Here is a 27,039-nt window from a genome sequence, read left to right as displayed (position 1 = left end):
AATTGTGCCATTTGTATGGATTAAAAAGGATGCCTAAAACCACTTGGGCTTTCTCAGATAATTTCCTGGTAAAAAGTTGAAGGAAAGATATTCATTGTCCACAAGCCCACTACAGCAGCAGTTAGATGCTCATTTTCACAACATGACGCCTGCTTCTTTTATGGAATTCCCAAGGCGAAACTTTACAGGAGATACATCTTCATTAAAATGTCCAACTTTTATATCACATTTTTAAGGAAAATAAAAATCAAATCAACATATTCTGATTTAGGAGTGCAGTATATCTGGGTCTAACCAGATTTATACATTTTGATCTTGGGGTATTCATCTGCAGTAATCATCAGAATTACTGAACTACTAGATGTGATAATTAGTGTGATAAGCTTCTCAGTAACATTGAATATATTGCAGTACAGAAGACAGGAGAATAAAATCAAAAGTATTAGTACTTTTCTACTAAATTACTTTCTAGTTTTTACATAAGCACTCAAATTATGTCTCCTAATAGAATGCATTTTTAAGCTTATTCTGGGAAGTGCTCATAATGTAATTTAGTCTGATTCTTAATAGGAAATAAGACTAATACGGCTATCAGAGGCTTTTTGATGAATGCTGCTGATTACACAGAGTTCTGTAATGCCAACAACAGAATTTTTGTTTACAGTATAATATATTTCTTGGGAACATGTATCAGCGGTAAATGCAGTTGATTATATAAGAACATGTAATCTTTTTGCTGTTGTCAGCTTTATATGCCCTCAATATTCAACTGCCAATGAGATTAAAAGTAATTTTTAGTATTACAGTGGTACAGTACTATACCATTTCTCTCATTTTCTTTCAAATTTGGTTCTCATTTATTTTAGCTTTCTCTTGTATTTACACAATGCACTGTGAACTGAATAATAGGTGTTTATTTGAAGTATGTCTCCATCTAAAGGCTTCAATATGTACTGTACACTTGAAAAGTCAGATGTCTCAGAATACTTTTAGTTCAACAGAATAAAAATAACTGCATTTTTTGCTTGGCTAAGTATCAACGAAAGATTGCTATGCAGGGCTATTAAATATAACACCATCACAAAATATCATTACTAGAATTCTTAGGCAAAACCTTATGATAAACTATCTTATAAAGAACACAATAGCTCATTTTAGGTTTTCATTGTTAATATCATTTATTTTCAAATATATTGTTTCCAGATTCTAGTAGGACCAGATATGCTTCTGTTATAAAATTGCACTTATCCAAGTTATTTTAAGCTTATGGGTGTGCCCCAGTCTATTACACTCAGATTTGAAGCTGACCAGCTTTTTGGTACAAAAAAATTATGTTACGTATTTTAGATGAAAATGCATGTAATACACATATTGTTGTAATTCCAGTTAGTTATTTTTTAACCTGGTATTTATCTATTTCTGTAATTTATATATTACTGTAAATACAGTAAAACCCCAAAGCTCTTAAAGTCTTGGCTTCATTAAAATGTGCTAAAGCCATAAAAAGCCAAACAAAAACTAATAAAAGTCTCACATTACTGTGGGAAATTTTTCTTAAAACTAAACTGGTATTAGGTTATATAGTACTGATTATTTATAATAGCCACTACAATCTGTCTGTGAATCTTGTTGTCATTTAAACCTTCAGCCAAATGCAAAAAAAATTAATTATAACAGTCTCATACAAAAAATGCTTCCCCTGTGCTTTGAACTTAAATTTTTTTTAGATGCCAGCAATATTGAAAGACTATGGAAATAAAAAGTGGCAAAACTTAAATTAAAAAGCAGTTGGTTCCTGACAGGACAAAAAAAAATCTAATTTTTAAAGAATGCTGGAGATATTTAGGGCAGGGTTTTGGCGTTTTCTCTTTAGGTGACCAAAACAAGCCAAAGCGTTCCAATTCTGTAGTGCGTTTGGGTTTTGCAGCTGTTGCTGGGTTAAGAACAGCCACGTAAAATTTTACCAAGGGGTTTACTACATACTCTACTACTGTATGCAAACCTCTGACACAGGGATTATGATTGCAGCATGGACAGCCTCTTTAATCTGTAGCCCAGACAGCCACCTGCAGCACCATATTCTTCTGTTACACTGCAGATGAGAAATTCCTACTGCTCAATATAGAATTGTTGAATTAGTGCACAATGCATTTAAAATATGTATGGTACCAACATTTAATTACATAACCTTTATGTAAGATTTATGTTGATTTATTCAAATCTCATTTAATGGCAAATTATGAAGAGGATGTTTCATAAAGATAATTCTCCATTTAAATGCAGCAGGCCACCAAACATTATGATGCGATCTAGAGCAAATTTGTCCAGCTTCAGTGATTATGTGCACTCATAAAAATTAGACTCGATCAACAAAATTTAAATGCATGATTAAGTTGACATTTTCATGTTTCTTTTCTGATATATTAAAAGAACACCCACCCTGTCCCATGGTGGTGCAATATGTAACTACATTATATAACTACAAACTATAACTACTAACTATAAATATATAACTACATTATATATTTATTTCCTGGCTGTATGAATCACATAGAAAAACCCAAAAACATCTGTGTCGAGGCAACAATGATTCTTAGTGGGCTACGTAATATTCAGGCACATGTTGCCAGTAGTCCTTTTTTTTCAACAGCACCCACTGTGCCCACACAGACAGATTATGACTCATAAAGCAATGCAAAAGCCCTTCTAATTTATTTTATTGATAACAAATGAAGACAAAGTTTATGATTAGTTAGGAACTAGAAAATACAAGGTAAAATCAGTTCTGCATAATATTGAAAATAATTTTATTTAAAAAATCATTCTTTCCTTACTTTTAGAGTCACAGATCTGGCCAGCTTCACATACATATTGTTCTGTGGCTAACTCTGTGTGCTGCAAGCAGCCCTCATGCTGGCAGGCTTTCTGGCTACTGCCATTGCCATCATACCAGAGGCAAAACTTCTCAGGAAAGTACGGTCAGAAAGCAGGCAAGGTGTACTTGCTCACCTGACAATGTCCTATTGTATCTTGTGCAAATGATATACTCCAGGCACTGTCTAGCTAGAATACAGGGCTTTATTTTTTCCATCTATTCACAGCAAGAATTTAGTCTGCAGTTAGAAATCTCTGCAGACTCCCTGGCAGAATGTAACTTCTGGACTTGAAGCTCAAAATCCCAAAGTACCACACTGGCAAGGGATCTGAAGCACTTGCTGTTTGTTCTGTATTCCTCTGCACATAAAAGCCTTTGAATATAAGGACCATAAGGACTCAATCTTTAGGACCATGAAGCGAAGAACCAGGAAAAAATCAAGTTCCTGCTTTGTTAACTTACCTGGTAACTCAGTTTTCAACTTCTAGGAAAACAGCTGGTTAAAGTCAGGCACTTTCCTGTTAGTTAATTTATGCATTGAATGTACCGCAAAGTGGCACTCTCAGCCCCAAGCAGGAGCAGCAATAAATCCACCTGACAGTGCTTTGACAAACACTGTTGCCTGGCTCCTAGAACAAAGTGACAGGATTCTAGTCAGAAAAGATCTCCTAGGCACAAGTGAGCTGGGACCAACTGAGGCTCATTGTGCTGACCACCCTTTCTTTAGTGAAGAAAGAATTCACTGAGACTGATATATGCATAAGCATCATTCTTCCCATTCTCGCTTTTGTTTTTTTTTTAATTTGCCAGTCTCCAGAACACACATAAAGATTTGAGTCCTCCTATTGGAGAACTTCAGAAAAGTACCCAGAGAAAACTGCTTAAAAACTTAAAAAAAAAGGCTATCTTTAACAAAATTATTTTTCTTCTATTCTCAAAATTTCATTCTAAATATGGCTAGTTCTAACTTCTAATAGAAACATACACATATAAGTCATCAAAGTCTGTGTAGAAAAAATCTACAATAAAATCAGAAGATGGCTTGTTGTGTCTTTATGTAATTCTTAAAAGACTGTACATATATATACTCTATTATGCAAAGTCATAAAAAATTTTGTATGGCACATTAACTCCCAGCTGTTTAGCGTAATTTGCTATGCAATGACATGTGCACCTCTTAACTTCAAGAGGAAATTGGGTACTTAATATTTCCTTAAAGACTCTAAGTATTAACTCTCAATGCAAGATGTGAAGTAATCAAACCTCTTCTCCATGGAAGCATATACGGCAGAAGAACATTCACGGGTACCTTCAGGGATGTGCATTATTCTTCTACTAAATGTTAAATTATTTGGAAGAAAAATCCCTAACAAATAATAGACCAAAATGAGAGAAAGATTAGTATATTCAGTTGAGAATATGAGAGTGGGAGAGGTTGGCAGGGCCATCCTCATTCAAGCAGACAACATCAAGCCTAACCTCCCTACTCACACAAGGTTACCTCTGAGCACATTGCCCGAGCCCATGTCCTGAAAGGTCTTGAATATCTCCACGGATGAACACTTCACAACTCTCATGGCAATCTGGTCCTGGCTGTGACCACAGTAACAACAAAAGTGCTTTCTTGTGGTCAGATGAATTTTCATGTATTTTGGTTTGTGGCCATTGATACTGTTCTGTGATCGAGCACCATTGAGAAGAGGCTGTGTCTCTCTCCCGCTCCCTTCAGCTATATGCATAATCAAGAACCCTCCTCCATGCAGAACAGCAGCTTGCTCAGCCTCTCTTTCTACGCCAGATGCTTTGATCCCTTCATCATCTTCACTTTGCTGGAATGAAAACCAACTCCTATGCCTCACCCTCCCAGCCTGTCCTGACTAAAAAGCCAGTATACATACACTGCATAATGGCAGCAATTTCACCACATCTCTGTGATTGTGAATGAATGTAGCTGCATGTAGATCTCTGAACTCCTACTGATATGTGCACACTAATGTACTTACCTCTGACCTGCTGGGTTCTCAGAGATGTGAGAGACTTTTCCAGAGGCATTTCCTCATTTATGTGTCTACACCTGGCCTAGAGGGCACATCTGTCTTGTTGGATTGGTTCTGAGGGCTCTCCTGGTCATTTATCTTGCACCCTTTTCTTGCAAACTCAGACCACCAATTTCATGACAGGACAAGGGGCAGTAGCTTCAAACTGATAGAAGGCAGGTTTAGATTAGATATTGGGAACGAATTCTTAATTGTGAGGGTAGGGAGGAATTGGAATGGATTGCCCAAAGAAGCTATGGGTGCCCCATCCCTGACAGAATTCCAGAGCCACATTGGACAGGGCTTTAAATAACCACGTCTGGTGGAAGGTACAGCTCTGAAGGTCCCCTCCAAATCAAACTATTCTGTGATTCCTCACTTGTCAATAAGAGCTCTGCAAATGGTTGTTGTCCTTACAGATCTGTCCAGTCCTCCACAGGCTGTGGAAGAGAAAATTACCTGCTTTTCATGAAAGAACAAAAACTTGCAGTGTCACCAGAGGAGATCCAGTGTGCCTGTTACAGTAGTTAAGCATTGTAGACCAACAGCTGAGAGACTGTCGTAGTTTGTCCTAATAGTGGTAGCCAGACTTATGTACACAGGGTAAAAATAATGGTTCATAGCTATGCAAACTGTGTTTAATTCTCATTATGACACACTCCAACCATACAATCAACTGTTTCATCGCACGGAAAGGGATAAGAGCAGCTGGACAGTGGGAACATTTAAAATCACTTTGAGAGATTATCGGACCATTCCTTAAGTTAGGCAGCTCCAGCAGGCAGTCAGAAGATGCAGAACATACGCCTGAAGTAGAAATGCACAAGTAACAAAAAAACCAAAACCAACAATTTTTCCCCTCATTAACTCCATGCCGTTATAATGACTGTGACTTTTGCTTAGAAATAGAAGACCTCAGACACCAGACAGGAGCACTGCTGTTTTCTCCAAGCTACAAAGGTGAGGGGCTTTTTTTGGTGTATTTGAAATCATCAAAGTATTAAGTAGCTCCTTAAAAATACTGAAAATAAGCTTTTAACCCAACATACTTTCTGTTAGTTTGCCGTCCGTCACCATGCCATGCTCCATTATGTGTAGGGGCAGCTGCTTCCCACCACACAGATCCAGCACAGGTCACAAGGAGCAGCAGGGTGTGGTGACAGAAACACAGCAGTGATTGATACCTCTCCTGTACAGGATGTGGAAAAGATGATGGAAAAAAGGCAGGAGAAGAAAAAAAAATCTCAGCAGTGTAAGATTCACTCAGTTTTAATCCTGTGTGTTTAGGTGACCATGGTTTGATATAACAACAGCAGCTGTGCTAAAAATAAATTATTTTGTGAGGTCAGATACTTGGGAGTAGAATTATAAAGAAGTATAAGTATCTTTGGTGAAAGCAGCAGGGTGTACTTCAGGCAAAATTTTTACTGCAAAGTTCAGAAGAAGGCATTAAGAATGCCATCTTAGTTATTTTCTCCTCACTTAATACTGGCAGGAAATATTTATAATGTGCTTTTTACACCTGCCACACGACTCAAGGACAGAAATTAATTTTAGTTCAGTTCAGAACTATCCACTAAGTCTACATCTATCTACAGTCACACCAATGTTTAATGCAAGAGTGCCTATTTTGTGAGAGTATCTTCCAGAAATACTACTAATCTTGATTAAAATTTACAAAAGATTTGGAACCTAATGCTTATTTTGGAAATTATTTTGCATCAGTGTTGGACTAAAACCACAATGATAATCAATCCTACAAGGAATCCAACTGAATCCACGGAGACACAGTATGCTGCTTCACCCCTCTCTTGGGCATTCCAATAGACGTATCTCCTACTAGGAAATATACTTGAGCCTCCCCCTTGCCCCAACCATATTGCACCTTGAATTCAAGAAAGGACTCACATATATAACTCATCAGGAGTTGGAATAAATGGCAAAATAACCATACTTCCATTCTATCAAGAAGCAAAGGTTCATGTTATAATAGAGGTTCTCAGATCCTTGTTTGGCAGGTGAACTTATTTCCATGAGGAAATAAGTTTCAAACTACTTAAAAGAAACCCTGATGTCCAAGAGGAAAAGCAAATGGTATCTTATCTTTAGAGACAGTGAAACAAGGGTGAGTTAGGGCTGGTCTATCTGCCATATCCAGACAGAAAGTCAGTGGTCACTAATCATTGACCTGCAGAAGAGGTGTGGTCCCGACCATCTAGACTGATGAGACAACTGACAGCTATTTTCTCAAAGAGGTATTACAATGGAAACCAACTCTTCTGAGCTGCTTTGCATGGTTCCAAACTTAAGTATGTTTCATATTTTGATGAATTTTTACGTTTGTTTAATGTTAATCAGGTGAGAAAAGTTCACAAATACATTTATCTTTGTGTCTTATCATTAGCCTTAGGATTTCAAAGCAACTTCTAAAGTTAGATGATATTTCTAAGGTAAGTGGTCAATGATTTCACTGAGACACACAAGGAGTCTCTGAACACCTGGGAAGAGAAGCCAGATCACGTGAATGCTGAAGCATTCTCTAGCCACTAGGAAACACTGCTTAATTAATTTAGATAAAACCTACACTCTGCATAGGAAAAATAAGTATTTAAATGACTACCATTCTAATGACACTGTGCTAATGACCTTTGCCTAGGTCATTGTACGGGTATAAAATCTCTAAAGGTCTTACAGCATTTTAGTATCTAAATAGAGTAATTTATTTATAAAAAAGCACATATCTGAAGGCATAAGAGTTCTGAGAGCGGCCTTATTCTACAATCAATTATAAACCTAGGCAAACAAAGTCAAAACAAGACAATAACCAAAGCATAGAAATCTTAACACACACAACTCTAATGAAACAGCAAACAAAGCATAGAATTCCTAACAAGCAAAACTAGTAAGACTATAAGCAAACATAAATCTGACATTAACAGCCTCTAGGTAAATCAGCCTCCCATCTGACCCCAAGCAGGGTTTCCAACCGTGAGGTCACAATAACAGAAAGGGAACACAAGATCACAGATCCCAGACAGGGGTCCTGGCCGCAGGGATCACAGTGGCAAGGGGGGGGTCCCCAACTTGGCAGAGTTCCCTAACGCGGGGTCGCAAGGACAAGGAGGGGTCCCGGGGTCCCAAACCCACACAGAGTTCCCGGTCACAGGGACTGCAGGGACAGGAAGGGGTCCTGGGGTCCTGAACCCTCGCAGAGTCCCCGGCAGCCCTGAACAGAGTTCCGGGGCAAACGCCGCAGGGGGAAAGGGAAGGGACGGGATCGCAGGGGCAAGGAGGGGTCCCGGGGTCCCGAACCCTCGCAGGGGGAAGGGACGGGACCCCAGGGCCCAGATGCCAGGCAACAATAGATGGTACCTTTAGAATCCCATCCGGCTCCCTGGCAAGGCTCCTTCCTCAGGCTGCAGGAGGTGGAGGTTGGATTGGTTGATCGGATTGATCACTCGACTGCTGACTGACTGACACAGAGGCTTTTTCATCCCAAATTGCAAAATGCACATTCATATTTTTTATCTACACACTAACCAATCTAGGCACAATTCTAAAGTTCGTAAAACTACGAAAATCAGTATCAAAACCTACGCACATAGCATATCTATTAATGTAAAACTCTATCTTACTAGCATAAGGTTCTACCTTGTTGTACATAAAACTCATACTAAAAATTATAAACAGTACCCTACTCTATTTTTGTTATGTCTGTACTCTATCACTAAGCCTGAAGCTGTGTCCTTCTATACTGAACTAGGACTTAGGGCATGTGAAACTTAAGGCTCAGGGTTAGATTTCTACTTTATGTATCTAAAGCTTTTATATAGTCTAATTTTTCTAAAGGTTTTAATTCTATCTCTGTACTTTTCACTCTCTGTGGAGGATCCATGGAAACATGGACTCCGACAGACCTGAGCTAAGGAGTTGTGATATTACTGAAGACTCATGAGTTAATTAGAAAGGCTTACAACAAATCTGCAAACGACTTCCCTCAAGGCAGATGCTCAACATGATGATAAACAAACTTAAATCATTAAAAACAAGGTCATTAATGGCACAGATACCAAATATTTGGGATCAACATGGTTGCTTGAATAGGCTGTATTAGCTTGGTTTGAAGCACTCTCAGCAAGAGGAAAGTTTTAGGAGCAGCATTTGGTATTCTTAATTGAGAGTCCATCACTAGCTTCATTAGTTTGTTAGAAATGTTACATGAACAGACAATCTTCCCAGGCAGGTGATATTTCAGAGAGAAATTAAATGTATTGCAAATCACAAGTGAAATTTCTCCTTTCACCAGGGATTTCAGGTACTCACAAAGTCTTCAGGTTGAGAAGCTTTAAGCATTTCAGCCATCAGGAGACAATGGGCTGTATTTTAAGTATTGCATATTTTAAATCTTGATCTTTGGCTTTTTCCATAAATGTAATCACATTTACATTAGGGAATGCCTTTATCACTCCTGCCCTTATTTTTAGATGACCCTCGGAAGCATAACAGTCCTAGTGAAGTTGACAGGTAACAACAGTGTTGGGATCAGGGCTCTATGGGTTCTAATAATTGCAGTTGCTAGACATTAGGGGATCACTGAGGCTGGAAAGGATTTCCAAACTCCTGCTCAAAGTGAGATCAGCCATGAGGTCAGATCAGATTCCTCAGAGCTTTACTCGGTCAGGACCTGGAAACTTCCTATAGCAACTGCAGTTTCCTGAGCCACATCTTCTACTGCTTAACTATTCTCGTGGCAAGAAAGGTTTTTCAGTCTGAACCTCTTTTCTTTCAAATGAGGCTTGTTGCCTCTTCCAACACAGATCACTCGTGCAGTCTAGCTCCATCTGCTTCTTAATCTCCTTATAGGGTGTTCCAGTCACTAGAAGCCTTCTATTCTCCAGGATCTTTCCAGTACACTTCCCTCAGACTCTCTTCAAGGGCTGGTTGATGAAGGCTTAAGCTCCTGATCATGTTGGTAGCCCTGCACTGAACTCCATCTGTGAAGTCAGTCAATGACTTTCTTGAACTAGCATGCCCCAAACTGGACATTATTCTAGATGCATTCTGATAAGTGCTGAGGAGTGGGGATAAGCACTTCCCTCAATCCGCTACTTGTGCTTCTGATTACCTTGCTGACTTCTTAGACCCCCAGGCCCAGTTCAGACAGCTGCTTTCAGACAACCAATTTCCACTCTGTATGATTCCAACAGGTCATTTCTCCCCAAAACCAGGATTCTTCCTTCTGAATTGCATGGGATTCCTATCAGTTCATTTATCCAACCCTGTTAGATCCCTTTGAATGGCAGATGCAGAGTGTCAAATGGTTCCACACACCTGATGTAACCCAAAAACATGATGGGGGTGCACTATCATCTCCTGTACATCACAGGAAGAGATGTTAAACACCTTGGCTTTGCACCATGGCAGCCTACTTGTTACTGATCTCCGTTAACCACTGTCCTCAGAGACCAAGTATCTAATCTGTTTTGGCTTTTCCCCCTGCCCATTCAGTTATCCATTCAGATCATAAAGTAATAGACAACATGCTGCTTTTGGGATACAAAAACTAGTAAAATATCAAATTAGTAAGGCTCAGCAATACCGCATGCAAAATCCTTTATCTGCCTGGATGCTAGAAAATTTGTTCAGCATAGAATAAAAATTCAAATTTTAATATGTACTTCTGAAAATCTAAACCATTTTAATGTTATTAATAAATGTTTGCTACATTATATCCCAAATACATGTATGTAATTAAATGATGGCATTAAATGAGAAGAAAATAAGAAAAGGCTAATATTAAGCTCAATGAATATTATCGATGAATTGTGAAATACAGTAAAAGATGATACATTCTGAAACTGTTAACAAACTGGACTAATTTTAATCTTTATCTTCAACGTGTGAAATAAAAAATACAACATAAGGACTTGGCCATATAAAATCATTTTCAAAGAGTTTGCCTTTTCCTCAACAATAAGCCTCTCTGCTCCCACACAAAACAGATTCTATAGATAGTGCATGTTCTATTGTATTTTACATGACATTCCAACAAAACCAGACACACTTATTGGACAGCCAGAATAAAATTAAATTGCAGGTGGGAAAATTGTCCATCGAACATTGTGAAAGGAGATATTTTGAAAAAGATATCTTATTTAAACCCAGTTTAAAAATTTTACCTAGTTAAAAAAAGTAAAGGACATGTATTCCCTTGAAGTAGAGAAGACTTACTGTATCATGTTGCCTGTTATCTTTTCCTGATACGATCAAGAAGTAGTTCCATGCCAGCAGCAACAACAAAGCCAGTGGTATCATGTAGAGCTCAAAGTTCCAGACCACAAAAAGAAAAAGCTAGAAGACAGAGCAGGAAAAAAAGTGATTGAAATCAGCATTACATTAAGCTCTTGTGCAGAGTAAAGACCAATAAGTTAAAACAATTCTAAAGAAATCCACCTCTCCTTAGACAGGAGCATTGTCTAACCACTTTGCTGACTCACACTTACCTGCATGATACAACTGCTACACTTCCCAGTCCTTCCTGCTTTAATTCTTGGAAAAGAAAAATTGATGTACTATAATCTAAGAGGAACATTAATTGTTCTCTCATAAAAGAATGCTTTTGTGAATAATGCAAAAAAGTATAAAAATAAGATTACATTTTAAGAAAGGTTAGCTGCTTTCATGAATCATAGAATGGCTTGAGTTGGAGCGGACCTTAGAGGCCACCTAGGTTCGACCCCCTCAACACAAGCAGGGACATCTTTCACCAGACCAGACTGCTCAGAGCCTCATCCAACATGGCCTTGAACACTTCCAGAGATGAGGCATTCACAACTTCCCTGGGCAACCTGTTCCAGTGCCACCACCCTAACAATAACAAATTTCTCCCTAATATCTAATTTAAACATCTCTCTTTTAGTTTAAAGCCATTATGTCTTGTTGTATCACTACATACCCTTGCAAAAAGTACCTCTCCATTTTTCTTGTAGGTCACAGGGATATGATTAATTTAAAGAAGGCCTCAACATGTTATTGAATCTGGTTTTATCTTTGAAACAACCCTGTAGCAGTGTAGAGGTGGCACAAGAGTTGATTAAAGATTAATTTACTATTTAGAAAAAAGAATATGGCCATTTTGTAGTAATGTCATACAAACAAGCAGAAGTAACATTTAGAAACCTTTTGCATGGAAAACTAGCAAAAAAACCACAGTAAAAGCTAAAATCATAGGATCATTTCAATGAAAGTATAGTAAGATAGAACTGACCACAGACTCATCAAAAATGTGTTTAAAAAGAAGGCTGAGAAGCCACCTAAGTCCACTACTTTGAAAATTTTGATTTATTGCAGTGTTAGCTCAAAACAGTTCAAGTGCTCTCTGACCAGGGGCTGCCAGAAGCCTGGTTGGGTTAGATCTCCAAGAGATGTGTGCCTAAATAACTGGGGCTGCTCTTCAGCATGGGATCAACTTGGTGATCACACTGCTGGAGAAACCCATCCCCAATGCTAGCTCCATATACCACTGTCTGGACATTGTTCCCTACCAATGCTGCTACAAAATTAATGGTTTACAGAAAAGAACTAAAAATAATTGGACTCAGATGGGGTCAAACGAAAACCATTTTTACCTCCAATTTTCCCTATCGACGAATCCCCCTTTTATTTAAGAAAGCTGCAGCCACAAGCCTGGTTTGTTTTCTTCAATCAACAAACAACAAAACAGTGAAACACAATGTCCTAGTTTGAGGGGGAAGTGAGTTTTCCAGGAAGTTGTGGTCAAACCAATCAGTGGTCAGGTTTGAATACTGGCAGCTGGAGTGACCACTGAGAGGTTGGACACGCCTCTGAGAACACAAGGGGCTAAAAGCAAGGACTCCGAGAAGGATTCTCTCTTTGGTTCTGGTTGCAGAGGGACTCATATCCTTCCCTGCCCAGCTCACAGGGCTGGGTCGGGGAGCAGCTGGCAGCAGAGAAGGAGCGGGGCAGGGCAGGGCGGGGGGAGACCCCGCCTGCGTCCCTGCCGAGAGTCAAAGACTTTTAACCCTTTCTTAGGCAGAAGAAAACTTTTTCCAGACATTGATTCTCTTGGCTGGTGGTTTGAGAGACAAGAGACAGACAGCCTGGGACTGAGATGTCAGAGGAGGATGAAAGGAATCCCAGGTGGGCAGAGATAAAGAAGAGTGGCTTTTTGGACTGGATTTTTCTTGTATAATATTAGCCATAGACTGAACCTGAATCCTCCTGAACACAAGGGCTGTATTTGGGTGGATGCAGTTGGCTGGAGCCAAGGACCTTTGCTGCAGTGACTGCAAGAGTGGAGCGAACAGAGAAGAGAGGGGGAGGGTGTGGTGGTGCCCTCTGCCTTCAGAGATGAAAATCTCTGTTCTTGATACCCTTGGCCCCAGGGGAGAAGATGGGGGGGACTGCTGTCCCAAAAATGAGAAAATGGTTGGGTTTTGGTACTTGGCCAAGCGTCCTTAAAAGAGCCCTATATGCAGCTTTGGCCCATGGACGGTGGTGAGAGCACTGGACATGGAAAGGAGGGTGTTACCCTGGCAGACTGCTCTGGGCGGTGCCATGGGTGACATGGAAACACAGAAGGGTGGACCTGTGTTTCCTGTGAGGGGTCTGTGGAGCAAGAGAGACTCCTCTCTCCCTGGATGAATTGAAGATTAGTTCGAGTGATGATGACTTGATTGGGAACCAAGGGTTTTGTCTGAACGTGGAAGGGTGGAAATTGGGGGAAGAGAAGAAATGTTCTGGGAGGTTTTCATTTCTGTTTTCTTGTGTGTTTAGGGTTTTGGGTTTTTTTTTCTGTTCTGTTCTTATGTAGTATAATAAAGTTTTCTTTCTATTTCCAAGTTTTGGGCCTGCTCTGCTGTGTTCCTGACCACATCTCACAGCAGTTGTTGAGAAAAACATATTTTCATGGGTGCACTGGCATCGCGCCAGTGCCAACCCTTGACACACAACAACCATGACAACAAACGTGAAAGCAAATCACACTATGTACCACAGCTGGATAAACATAGTTTTCTGCTGGATCTTTATTTGGAGTCTCCTCCTAACTTTTTGTTTGGAGTTAAAACAAATGCTTTTATCAAATACAAGCACCCACAGAGAAAACAAAAGTCTACATCTTAGATAAACTCTCTCAAGGTCAGCTAACTTACCTCACCCTCATGCTTTCTAGCAGTCCTATGTGTCACAGCACAGCTGGTCTGTAGCTGGGCAGATAAATTTGGCCACCAATACGAAACTCAATTTGGCTAGCCTTGTTTGATATAGAAAAGAAGTAAACGTGTCCCTGGGTGAGCAACGATAGGATGGATTTTATCTCAGAGGACCTCGCCTTATCTCATGAAATCCAGAATGCAGACATGTCATTGGCCAGGGAGCTGGCCAATGCTGAGACCCTGACCAGTTGTCCAAGCATGGGAATTTTGAACCCCCTTTAAAGAGAACACCAAACAATAAACCGGGCTGTTTGTCACATGATCCTCAGTGCATCCTGTCATGTCTGTCTCCAACCTACAACCGTAACAAAATAACTGTGTATATGCAAGCCTGTGAAACTGCAAGACAAACATGATAATTACCAGAAGAACAGAAAAAGCACTGTGTGAGACAAAAACAAGGATATTTGCCCTTCTAATAGTTTTCCATTTGAAAGAAAAAAGCTTTTTTAAGGTTGTTTCGTTTAAAAGGAAATCTGTTAGACATGGTAATGCATAAGAAGCTGTGCTTGTTTCAGCTAGAGTAGAGTCAATTTCTGCCTAGTAGTTGTTTTGATTCAGAATGAGAATGGTGCTGATAACATACTGATGTTTTGGGTTTTTTGCCAAGTTGAGTTTATCCAAAGTCAAGGACCTTTTTTCAAATTGCCTCATGCTTTGCCAGTGGAAGGTATTCAAAATAAACTGGGAGGGCAGCTGGGACGGATGACTCGAATGGACCAAAGAGTTATTTCTACACCACAGAGCATTCATGCCCAGGATATAAACTGGGCGGACTTACCCAGAAGGGTGGGTCATCTGGGTTCAGGACGAGGGGTCTGGCAAGGGTCAGTAGGTGGTGAGAAGCTGCACTGCATTGTTTTGTTATTTTTTTTCCCTTTTTATTACCATTATTATTTATTTACTTTTATTTTATCATTTTACTTAACTTTCAATTATTAAACTGTTTTTATGTCAACATAGAAACTTTACTTCAATTCTCCTCCTCATTCCACTAGGATGTGGAGGAATAGAGGATGGGTTTGAGCAAGTAGCTATGTGGTGTTTCCTCTCCAGCTAGGCTCAAGAGAAGCAAACAACATCTCATCACATTCAAGAACTGTTCTTTGACCTTGCTGTCTATAAGAGAGTGGTAAATCAGATGTAACCAACTTACAACAAATTTTGTGTCTCAAAAGAAAAGCAAAATATCCTTGCATGCTTTAACTCCAGAAATAGCCTGAGTCAATGGATGCACATTGAAGGGTGCTCTGAAAGCCAGCAAACAGCACTAAGTATCAGAAAAGTAAATATTAGAGATTACCTGTTGAGAAAAGGTAGCACAAACCAGTCTTTCTTAGGGCCCTAGCTGAACTTTGGTTAAAAAGTGGTTCAGAAAACCAAGTACTACTCAAACACTCCCTGGCCCCAGAGAAAAAAAAGCCAACAATCTCAGGAGATATGGACCTGACAGGTGTCTGAGGAACATGATCATCACACACTCTGTAGTCCAGAATATCGATGAATTCTCATCCACACACTTATCACTTGAAGTTTCTAACAGCCAAATCACCTTCAAGGGCATTAATTCCTTACAGTACTGGACTCAAAGGGCCAGTAAAACATATTATTACCTTTTTACAAATTGTATGGACATGCCATTCAAAAGTGTGGATATTACTCCTGTCATCTCATGAAGATGATTTTGCTGATCTGCCACCTTAATTTCCATCTAGTCTGGCTGAATGAGGAACCAGCTCCTCCTTTCAGGCAACAGTCTCAGCCAGGCACTACACAAACATGGCAACACAAATGAGATGTGTGCTGCATGAGATCAGCACAGTTATGGCCCTCTGACCTAAATGTCCTCATTATTCTTCCAGACAAGAAACGCATGAAATGCATATGAGAGAAAAAAAGCAGATTTCCAGTATCAGACAAAACTTCTAAGTAAACATGAGCAAACCCAAAGTCTGGTGCAGAACAGCAAGAAAACTCCAGGACTCAGTTCTTATGGATAAAAGGCCTGATAGTTGAAGTGAAAGAGACAAAGGAAATGATATGTACAAACCATCATGAAAGGTGGAGAAGTAAACCAACATTCCATTAAGCAAGTATAAGACAAAAAGTCCAAAACTCAAACCAAACTAGAAAAGCTAATGAATAAGTATAAAAGAACGCTTCTGGAAATTGCCCATGTCTGTAAAGCATCTAGTGGACTGTATCTGGCATGATGACTGCCAAGAAAATAATGGCCGTCTGTGTAAAAAAAAGAATGCTTATGACTACTGAAAACAAGCTAACTATTTTAAGAGATGAGTGTGAGTCTCAAAGGTTACAGTTTAATACAACTGCATTTCCTATAATACATTTCCTATACAGAAGAATGTAAGGAAGGGCTTTTTTAATCTCTCCCATGAGATCAAAGTTTTCAGAGTCACAGGCATGACCTGGCCATCTACAACATCACATCAGTTTATATACTCTTAGTGAGAGACACATGCACTAAATGATCATTCAGAGAGACATATGACACTATCCCCAGTGTACAACACTTCAAAAAATAATTTAAGGTAGGATATTGAATATCCTATGCTTTTGCAAACTACAGTATATTTTAAAAAGAAATCTCGTCCAAAATGATTAACACTTCCTACTGTTCAGAAAAAAAGTTTGCCCTTTCAGACTAGCAGCTGTGGATCATTAGCTTTCCAGTGATGAGATGTGTTTGATGAGTATTTTTCTTTCTAATTAAGAGATGAGATTCTCTGTTTGACTATCTTCTGACAGAAGTGAAGAGAAAGATTTCTGCTTATGTGGAAAGGCCATATTCTACAGAACAATTATTTCAGATTTCTTTTTATCTACCTCCACTCAAACCCTTTTCATTTTTAACAAAATCCTGTTTGCACTCATAGACTTCACAGCACTAAACCCTGTTTTTCTTAACTCTTCACCTTTTTTTCCGTTTGCTACTGTTTTGACTGCTAGCAGAGAAGAGCATGTTGAAAAAAAGGATCATCCCACACAGGGGACACTGACCTCATCCTCAGGGACAAGAGACTGGAAGACATGATGAAGGAGGGCTGCAAGAACTGCTTTTGAAAGCTTTATGACAAAACAAGAAATGGTTCATTTTACAGAAATGCCTGAGTTCAGTGGAGCAGATATTGGCACTGGTAGCACCCAGAGCCATGACCTGAAATATGTTGGGAGTAAGGCAAAACACAGATATCCCCACTGCTGTTGTCTCACACATGGCACAACACTCATGCTGCAGTCTCCTTCTCAAATTGTGGCTTTCCCCGATCATTTTCACAGAACATCTTTACAGCCTCATTTACATATTATCTATATCCTTGCTTTATATTTAGAACCAATCTCTTGATTACCCTGAAAACACAAAAGTTGGCTGCACAGCATTTTGGCACAATCACAAACAGACAATGTCTATAGCTCTAAATACTGCACTCCAATCGCAGGATCTTCCATTTACCATTTAATCTTAAAAGGACAATGTTATTACCTGAGGCTTTATCCCTTGATGCATTAGGAAAGAATGACAGAGAACCCATATATGTGCTTGATACAGATTGTGTACCAAGTTCTGCAGGTTTTAAGGCTCCTGCACGGTGTTTTATACTATGAAACACTGGCAACTAGTATGTATTGTACTTTGGAGAGATAATAGCTTCTTCCATTATGAAACTAGTCAGTTAGTTCTAGCAATCACAGCTCCTCTGATCTTGTACAGTACTTTTTTAAAAAATCAGAAAGGAAACATTTCTTTTAGCTGCAACAGATCACAAACACACTAGCATTAATACAAACACTTATAGGCATCCACTCCAAGGCAATGCCTTCAATCAGATAAGTCTTGAAGAAACATGCCTTTTAAACCTACTCTAAAGCATACTCCAGCAGTTTTCCTTATCAGTCTTTCAATTTTGGTTCCAATCACCTGAGTGCTAAGAGGAAGTGCAGTATGAAAGATTTGCATCTGAAACACGTTATCTATTACTCTGTTTTCTGTATACATAAAAAAATTAACTTAAAAATAGTAAAAACATGCAATATGTATGCAAAACTCAACACGATTCCTACTTGCTTTATTTTGACAGATTTTCAGTTCAACCTTGGATTAGTGTCTGTTCTCTTTTTAAAACGCCTGAGGTCTTGGGAGTCTGCAAAATGCAGAATAATTAGTATCTTCAATTCTACAAAAACTTTTCCTTTATCTCAGAAACAAATATGGAACTGTTTGAATTGTCTCTCTCTTTGCTGGAATTAGAAGAATTGAGTACACTGCAGTTTAGATTTTCATTGGCATTCTTTCTATTTATTTCATGTAGATAGAGAAAAAGTATCCATGACAAAACAGGAACTTAGCAGAATTAATGAAGTATTAATTAATGCCAGTACCAATGGGGCTTTTGATGTATTTTGATGTATTGAAAGACATATATTAAGCACTCGTTAAAGCACGTGGGTCCTGTATCTAGAAGAACACACCAAAAGAAAATCTAATTAAATGATGGCATTAGATGAGGAAAAAAGAAAATAAAAAAAGGCTAATGTTAAGCTAAATGAATATTCGTGGTGGATTGTGAAAGACAGTAAAATGTGATACATTCTGAACTATTAACAAACTGGAATAATTTTAATCTTTAACTTCAATATGTGAAATAAAAAAATGCAACATAAGGACTTACTAGGCAGGACATTTCTGGTCACAAGTTTTCCATGCTGTTAGTCTGTACAACAAATCCAAGGTTCTATTTCCTCTCTCATTCACACTATGTACAGTGTACCCACTCATTACTAAAGCAACAATTCTGATAACTTGCCAACTAGATGTGACTCACTTGATCTGCATCAAACCATCCAGTTTGTTTGTGGAACACATTTACAGCCAGAACAACCTTTATGCTGATACTGCTATCCAATCACGCCATAATGTACATTGCATCTCTACAAGATTGTCAGCATCAATAAAATGTTCTATTTAAAATCCTGAAAATTTTTATTTAATTATTTGCTTTTTTTCCTTACAACTTCTAATAGATGTTTCAAAGTCATTTTCCAGAAGCACCATGATCTTTACATTGAGAATATCAACAACTTCAACAATGCAAACCTCAGACCATAAATGCAGTGGCACTTTAAACAGCACATGGATTGCAGATAGAAAATCTGTACTGGTGTAACCAGCTGCCATTGTAACTAGTAACAAAAGTTAGACGGAAATAAAAATGACACCAAAAATATTTTTAAAATGTGATATTTCTTGGGTCATTTTTTCCCCTTCACCTAAGAGTTTCTGAGCTGCATTATTACATCTGTGTAGTTAGTATCTAGGATAAAATTAAAAGGCAAAATATAGTTCACTGAGGTAATTCCCATACACACAGCCTCCTGCCTCTCTCAGGTCATTTCAAGATGGATTTGTTCTGTCAGACTGCTAAAATGCTGACAAACTATGAGAAATTGACAGTACTTTTCCTATGAGCACTGACACCTGGTATCAAGTTAAAAGTGACCAACTAGGGTACATTAGATCAAAAGCATGTCTGAGAATGGGACTACTAGGGTCACTGAACCTCCATCCCATCTTAATACCATATTTTCTGAACAATACCCAACTGTTCACTGAACGGCCCATGTCTTTGTCTAAGTGACATTACCTAAAAACCGCTCTACATATTATTTTCCAAGTAAAAAAGTGCTTTTAATGTCCCCAGATTCATTTTCAGAGAATCACAGAATGGTTAAGTCTGCTAGGGACCATACTGCATCATCTGGTCCAACCTCTCTGCTCAGGCAGGATCATACCAGAATACATGGCACAGAACTGTGTCCAAACAGATACTAAATATCTCCAGTGAGAGAGATAAAATCACTTCAGAAGGAAAATCTAAGGTGTTGACTTTGTGAGAAGTGTAAAATCTCAACATGGATCATGCTAGATAACTACAGCTGTGTATGCAAAATTTGTGATCTTAAGAAGTACAGACTTAGTACTTCAGACGTACAGTTTGAAATTGCAACCAGGGATCTACATATTCACATCTATCTTCCCTCATTTTATCACTTTACTTGGGCATCAATTTTCTGTCATCTATGTCTTGCAGTTCAATTTGAAAAATGTAATTTCTTCAGACAATCCAGGAACAAAATGTTATCATTGCCCCTTTCCTTTCTTACTGCCTGATGAGGAGCTGATAGGCCTTGAACCTGCCTCCTGTTCCTCCCAAATGCCTGAAGATTAAATTAAAATTAAATGTCCATCAAAAGTTATTAAACTGGGTATATAGAAAAAAAATATTTGGTTCCTTCTTCAGCTTAATTACTCCTCACTGTATCTCTATTGGAGTTCAGACAACATACATACTCCCCAGACACCTGTATGGAAGTTGTTAGAAATACTGTTTTCTGTACATCACATACTGTATCAGATTTAACTTTTTCTTAATCTGCTCTCTCCCTTATATCCACTTTTGCAGACAAAGGAAAATAATTTAACATTTTAAGAAAACACTATAAAACATTTAATAGGGTAGACATAGTCACCATTACCCAAATACTGGAAAATACAAAACTTTCAGGCTTACTTTTTCCAAAGCAAAGTAGAAAATATATATTTTTAATGAAAAGTTAGTAAATTACTTTGAAAATTGTGAATATAAATGGCATAAACCTCACAAATGCTTAAACTGTGCCCATATTCATTGGTATGTAAGAAAACCAAGATAAGCCCTTCTCACTATTTATTCATAAATAACCATCACCAAAATAAAAGGACCATTAGGATACTAGGAAGTGCAGCCTTTGATAAAGTAAGTTCTTTGGTTGTAGGAAAACTGATGCTTTACCAACTGTCAGAGTGAAAGTGACAGCAATAAAATTTATACTGTATGAACGAAGACTAAAACCACATGGCTAAAAATCTAAAAGCAGACTATGATTTCCAGCAATAAAATGCAAAATACTGGGCTTTGGTTCGGTAACTACCAGTATGTATGGAACAAAGAGAAACACTGGCTTCCCTATGGAGAGAAACTTCCATAAGCTGTTCTGAAGTCTCATTTCACAGACTGGAACTGTAATGCCTTTATTATATTGAAGAAACTCTCTCCAAGTAGGTCTAATTATTAAATTATTTCAACTTTTCAAGGCCATCAGTCAACCTGAGTGAGCCCTCCAGGCTGATTTTTATACTCATGACTTATGACCTGCTTCATTATGTTGTTCTGTAATGTCTGGAGTATTGGTTGAGTATAACTGTATAACAGCAAGTAAATAAAAAGCCTAGGTTTTGTTCCTCTAGCATTGACCATCTCATAAGTACGTGACCTGCAATTTGTTCACACAGTGTAGGAAAATGTTTTTCCAACTTTTAATGTACTTATTTGTAAATAAATTTTAATTAATGAATTCATTTCAGTAATTAATTTCAGCTAGTTTGCCTTTCTTTGTAACTTCATCTCCCAGTCTATCTTGTAATTTAAAAAAAATTCTCCTTTACTTATCTCAAGACTCCCTCCAAAACTTCAGTTTTCAGATTTTGCAGATGTATGTGTAGCAACTATAGCAACGAGTACCTGTTCCTATTCACAACTCTAATATTAATCCAGGGCTGACATTACCAACTCCTTCTAGTCTGTTTACAGTCTTTTACTCTATCCCTACTCTATCCTGTAGTCTTCCACTCTCAGCAGTCTGTTTGAAATAACTTTGATGCCAGAGATATTGACACGTTAGCATGCAGGCTATGTGTTTTTCTTCAGTATTTACCAAGACTTTAAATTTCCCTCTGCAGAGTATGATTGCAGGTTGCAGAAATGAGGAGTAAGCAGAAAATAACAGTTTAGATCACAGAGTGAAGCAGCTCCAGGTGTTTGAACAACCCAAATCCTGTACTTATAAGTCTGTCCCCAGGCTGATGTCACTGAGACAAGTGAGTCTTTTTTCTTCTCTAGTAGGATAGATGTAATTATATTCTGCAACACTTTCTTTTAACAAAATGCAAAACAAAACTCTCCAAGCTCATTTTTAGCTGGCAGTTTTTTCCAGTAGACTAGAGCAGGTCCCAAGAAAGCTAAAGTATATTCACATACTTCTATGTAAAAGTTACCAAATTGCACAATAAAGAACACAATGACTTTGGCTATCAGCATAAACAGTGCTAAACTCCAAATATTTCAGTGAGATAAAGAGAATGCAGAAGTTAGAATGCAGTTCATGAATATGCACATATCCTGTATATTTTTGTCTCTTTTTATTGTAAAACACAGCACAATGGAGTGGGAGGATGTCTATTAACAATCACTTCACAGTTTGGTAGAATCAGTTATGAATTATTAAACAAATGTAATTTATAACATAACTAGCATATTCATTAACGTATCACCACTCAGCCTTTGGTTGAGTTGAACTTCTTTGTGACTTTGCTAAACTTCTCTGGTCTGCAAAACTCCACTCAGATGCATTTGAGAAATCACATCAGACTCATACAGCCTTTCTTGCAAAGCAATGTCCTGAACTGTTGGGGGTTGTACAAGCAATGGATTCAGACACCTGGTTAACAAAGACACTTTTCACACCTTATAATGTCTGGTGCCCTTTCAGTCTTCTAAAAAGTTTCTCTCAATACCTATGTAACTGATCTGTTTAACGAAGGCAAGCATAAAACCGACATCTTGGAAAAACCAGAGGTGCTTCATGGAAAGAAAAAAAAAAAAAAAAAAAAAAGGAGTATCAGAAGTAGACTTACCAAACAAAACTGAATACTTTTTCTTAAAAACTACTGAAAGCCCCCTTACATTTTGGTTAAAATTAAGTAACCATTCATATAAGGTGCTGGAAAAAGGCAAGAGTGTTGAAGGCTGAAAGAGAAGTAAATGTGAACAAGATTAAGAAGTTCACAAGTTTGAATCACATACTTTTAAGCAACAGCAAGTTCTGTGGGCAGCAGTAAGCTGCATAGGGCATCTCCTATCCAAAACACAGAAAGAATATACCATGTAATTCAATAGCCTGCAAATTTTTTTGTATTTTTAAATCTGATTTCAATGTTCACTCTTGTAAGATATATTGAGAAATAAAATTTTTAATTTGTAACATACAATGCAATTTTTCAAAACAAATAAATTCAACAACAAAAAATATTTTCTTTCTTATGATCCTAGATGGAAAACTATGTTCTGCTGCCTCCATTGAGGTAATGTTTCTCCAGGCAGACGCATATTTTCATGCCACTGAAAACACCTGTTGTTTTTCTGTAATAAATTTAATTATATCTGTATTTTCACAAACTACATTACATCGTATTTAGCACAGAGATCTGTGTCCTGGCAACTTTCCTATTGTTTTTATAGTTTATCTTTTCAGTCAGCAAATACAGCTAGAACCCAAGCTGTATTCCTCTCCATATTTGCAGGAAGTAGTGTTGTAGACTCCAAATATATGCTGTTTCATAGAATCTACCTCACTTTTCAGTAGTTTGCTTTTTCAACAGAATTAATTTATTTAGATGAACAGAATTCATTTATTTAGATGATTGTCACTCCACATATTTAGCCATACCTTACCATAGAAATGTTCCACAGCTCTAAAAAGCATTTATTGAGCCAGGACCATCATCAATAACATTTACTAACCAGGGAGGAGCAGTACATTTCATAGATGCTAACTTCAATGCACATCTTTAAAATGTGAATAGGGAAATGCAGACTATTTTGCTGCTACCTGCAGAATAGTGTATCATTATTTACAGTCACTACTGTATTCTCAACTTCTTTGTTTTTTGGGGTTTTTGTTGTCCTCGTTGCTGGACATTTTTTGTTTGTTTGGGTGGTTTTTTGGGTTGTGGTTTGTGGGATTTTTGTACAAAATAACATAGCAATGAGATCACCAATGTTAAAACAAGTACAGATTTTGTATGTGTGTTTAAATTTGCTACATATGGCAGGAAGCAGAGGGTTCTCCTTTGAAGGACCAAACTCTGGAAACAGATATTTCATAAATTTAAAAGAGCAGGGCCCAAGACCTGGAATTATACATATATGGCTTCTGTACTTTAATACTCTATTCAAGTCTCAAAATCTTTCAGTCAAGCCAAAACAGCCAAATATTTTATTGCAAAAAGTCTCATTTATTAAATTGTCTACAATTTAAAAAGATATTTTTTTAATTTTATGCAAGTTTTTTACATGTGAAAAACCTCTCTACTCACTGTTGTCTTTCTAGCAAGCCCAAATAAAAATTACATTTAAAATTCAAGATGGAGCTTGATCTTATGATTCTCATAGTCACAGTGGATGAGGTATGTACAGTGTAATTACTAACATTGTATTTTTTATTAAAGATAGAGCAGACTTGAGGTTTCAGCAGACTGTCTTCTCAATGTCACTCCTCCTTCCCCAGTTCTCCATTATCTCCCTTCCACCTGAGCTTTGGCTGACACCAAGGAAAGGAAGGCAGGAGTAATTTCACCTGGGTTTTAATAAATCTGTAAAGTCCTGTGGAACTGACCTGTCACACTGAAGCAGATTGATGATTTGTGAGCAGACCTGGACTCTTCAGAGCTGCAGCTCATGTCTACCACTCGAGGTAACTCTCTCAAAATGGCACTGCTTGGCCAATGTCTTCACAACAGCATCTGGAGAGGGGGATAAATGTTTTGCTGATGCTCAAGAAAGCTTTTGCGAGACTCAGGAATTCAACTACCTGTTCTCTAGGAAAGTGTATTCTGGCAGTATAGACTCCTCTACTCTTCTGCTCACTCTCACCAGACCTCTGATCAGCTCTGATGGATGTCCTTCCCTTATTCCCTCAAAGATGACAGAGTCTAACCTTTGATCTAACACCACCACGTTAGCTAAACCATAGCATTGTCAGGTCCATCCTAGTTTGAATACACTCAGGGATGCTGACCGCATCCCTTCACTAGGCAGCCTGTTCCAGTGCCTGACCATCCTTTCAGTGAAGAAATTCTTCTTAATGTCCAGCTGAACCTCCCCTGACACATCTTGAGGCTACTTGCTCTCATTCCAGTAATTAATAACCCTTTCAGTAAAGAAATTCTTTCTGACATCCAAAATCAACCTCCCCTGACACAGCTTGAGGCCATTTGCTCTTGTCCCATCACTAATTGACTGCAAGAACAGACCAACCCCATCTCACTACACCCTTCTTTCAGGCATAGAAAGTTGTAGAGTTGAAGAGAGTGATAAGACCTCCCACAAGCCTTCTTTTTCTCCAGGCTGAACAACCTCACCTCCCTCAGCTGCTCCTCATATGACCCTACTCTCTGCACCCTTCACCAGCTCTGTTGCCCTTCTTGGACACACATTCCCACACCTCAATGTCCTTTTTGAAGTACAGGGCCCAGAACTGAACACAGGACTTGAGCTGGGGTATCACCACTGCACAGAGGGGACAATCACTGCCCTGGTCCTGCTGGCCACACTATTTCTGATCAAGACCAGGATGCCACTGGCCTTCTTGGCCACCTGGGCACACTCTGGCTCATGTTCAGCCAGCTGTCAATCAGCACCCTCAGGTCCTTCTCTCCTGGGCCACTCTCCAGCCACTCTTCCCCCAGCCTGCAGTACTGCCTGGGGTTGACATGATCCAAGTGCAGGAACCAGCACTGGCCTTATTGAACCTCACACTGCCGGCCTCAGCCCCTTGACCCGGCCTGTCCAGATCCCTCTGCAGAGCCTGCCTGCTCCAGCAGATCAACACTCCTGCCCAGCTTAGAGTTGTCAGTAAACTTACTGAGGATACACCCATCCCCTCACCCACACCATCAACAAAGACATTAAGCAGGACTGCACCCAGTTCTGAGCCTTGGGGAATCCCAGTAGTCACTGACCACCAACTGCAGCACCGTTCACCCCCACGCTCTGGGCCCAGCCTTCCAGCCAATTCTTAACACTGTGAAGAGTGACCTGGTCAAGCCATGAACTGCCAGCTCATCTTAGTTTAATACAATTATATAGAAGAGAAACTCAAAAGTAAGTTATCTCCCCTTTAACCACTCCCTTTTCATCAATATGGAAAAATGAATGTGGGAAGATATAAGTGAAAAAATAAAAGCTTACTAAAAAGAAAACCAGCAACAACCACCAAGATACTATTCTTTGTCCAAAACAAATCAGTGCTGCTGGGACACTGGAAGAAACTTCCCAGCTTCGGCAGCGCGAAAAGCTGGGAAGTTCGGCAGGGCCTGGAACTCATGGAGAGATGGTCAAGCTTCCCAGCACAGCACAGCAGCTGCGGTCAGCGGCTGGAACTTGTGCAGCCTTTCTGATCTCTCCTGGCCTGGCACAGCAACTAGAGAGAAAGGTATTGTGAAAATCTCCAAAGCCTGGGGAGAACAAAAGAAAACTACCTCACCAAACATCACAGTACAACACGGCTGTCCCGAGCAACAGCAGTGAAAAGTTGTTGCAAAATTCACTGTGGAGAAGTTTTGGATTGCAAAATGTAGCTTCTTGATTGCCAGAGATCTGCCCCATGCTGACACCTGGATAGCGAGAAGACAATAGAAGAAGAGCTCTACACACATCTGTTTCTGTTTTTTAAAGGGATCCCCCATTCCCCCTTCCATGAACCTGGTGTAAAACACAGAAGCTTAGTTTCCTGGGTTGCTGAGTCTTAAAGTAACAGTAAAAACAGACTATGTGGATTAATGTAGACAAAATATGAAATACACATTTTTTGGGTCATCTAGGATACAGCTTCCCTAGCAGAATGTTGTGGGTTACTGAAGTCCAAGGCAGACAACATCCACAGTTTTTCATCATCCTCTAGGCAGGTAACCTCACTGTAAAAGCAGATCTGCTTAATGAAGCAGGATCTGCCCTTCCTAAACCCATGCTGGCTGGACCTGATCCCCTGGTAGTCC

The 27,039-nt window shown here is 38.9% G+C and overlaps 1 protein-coding gene across 2 annotated transcripts in view; it reads right to left on the bottom strand.

Annotated features, from left to right (window-relative positions):
• MCTP1 (multiple C2 and transmembrane domain containing 1) overlaps positions 1-27,039 on the bottom strand; it is a 231,010-nt gene that overhangs the window by 53,271 nt on the left and 150,700 nt on the right. For both annotated transcript variants that reach the window (XM_063422940.1, XM_063422941.1), the window contains one exon: positions 11,143-11,262. In XM_063422940.1, coding sequence (XP_063279010.1) covers positions 11,143-11,262 — 120 coding nt within the window. The remainder of the gene's footprint in view (positions 1-11,142; positions 11,263-27,039) is intronic.

Source organism: Prinia subflava, chromosome Z, assembly GCF_021018805.1.
Source record: "Prinia subflava isolate CZ2003 ecotype Zambia chromosome Z, Cam_Psub_1.2, whole genome shotgun sequence".
NCBI classification, from domain to species: Eukaryota; Metazoa; Chordata; class Aves; order Passeriformes; family Cisticolidae; genus Prinia; species Prinia subflava.
This window is presented reverse-complemented; position numbering and strand designations above follow the sequence as displayed.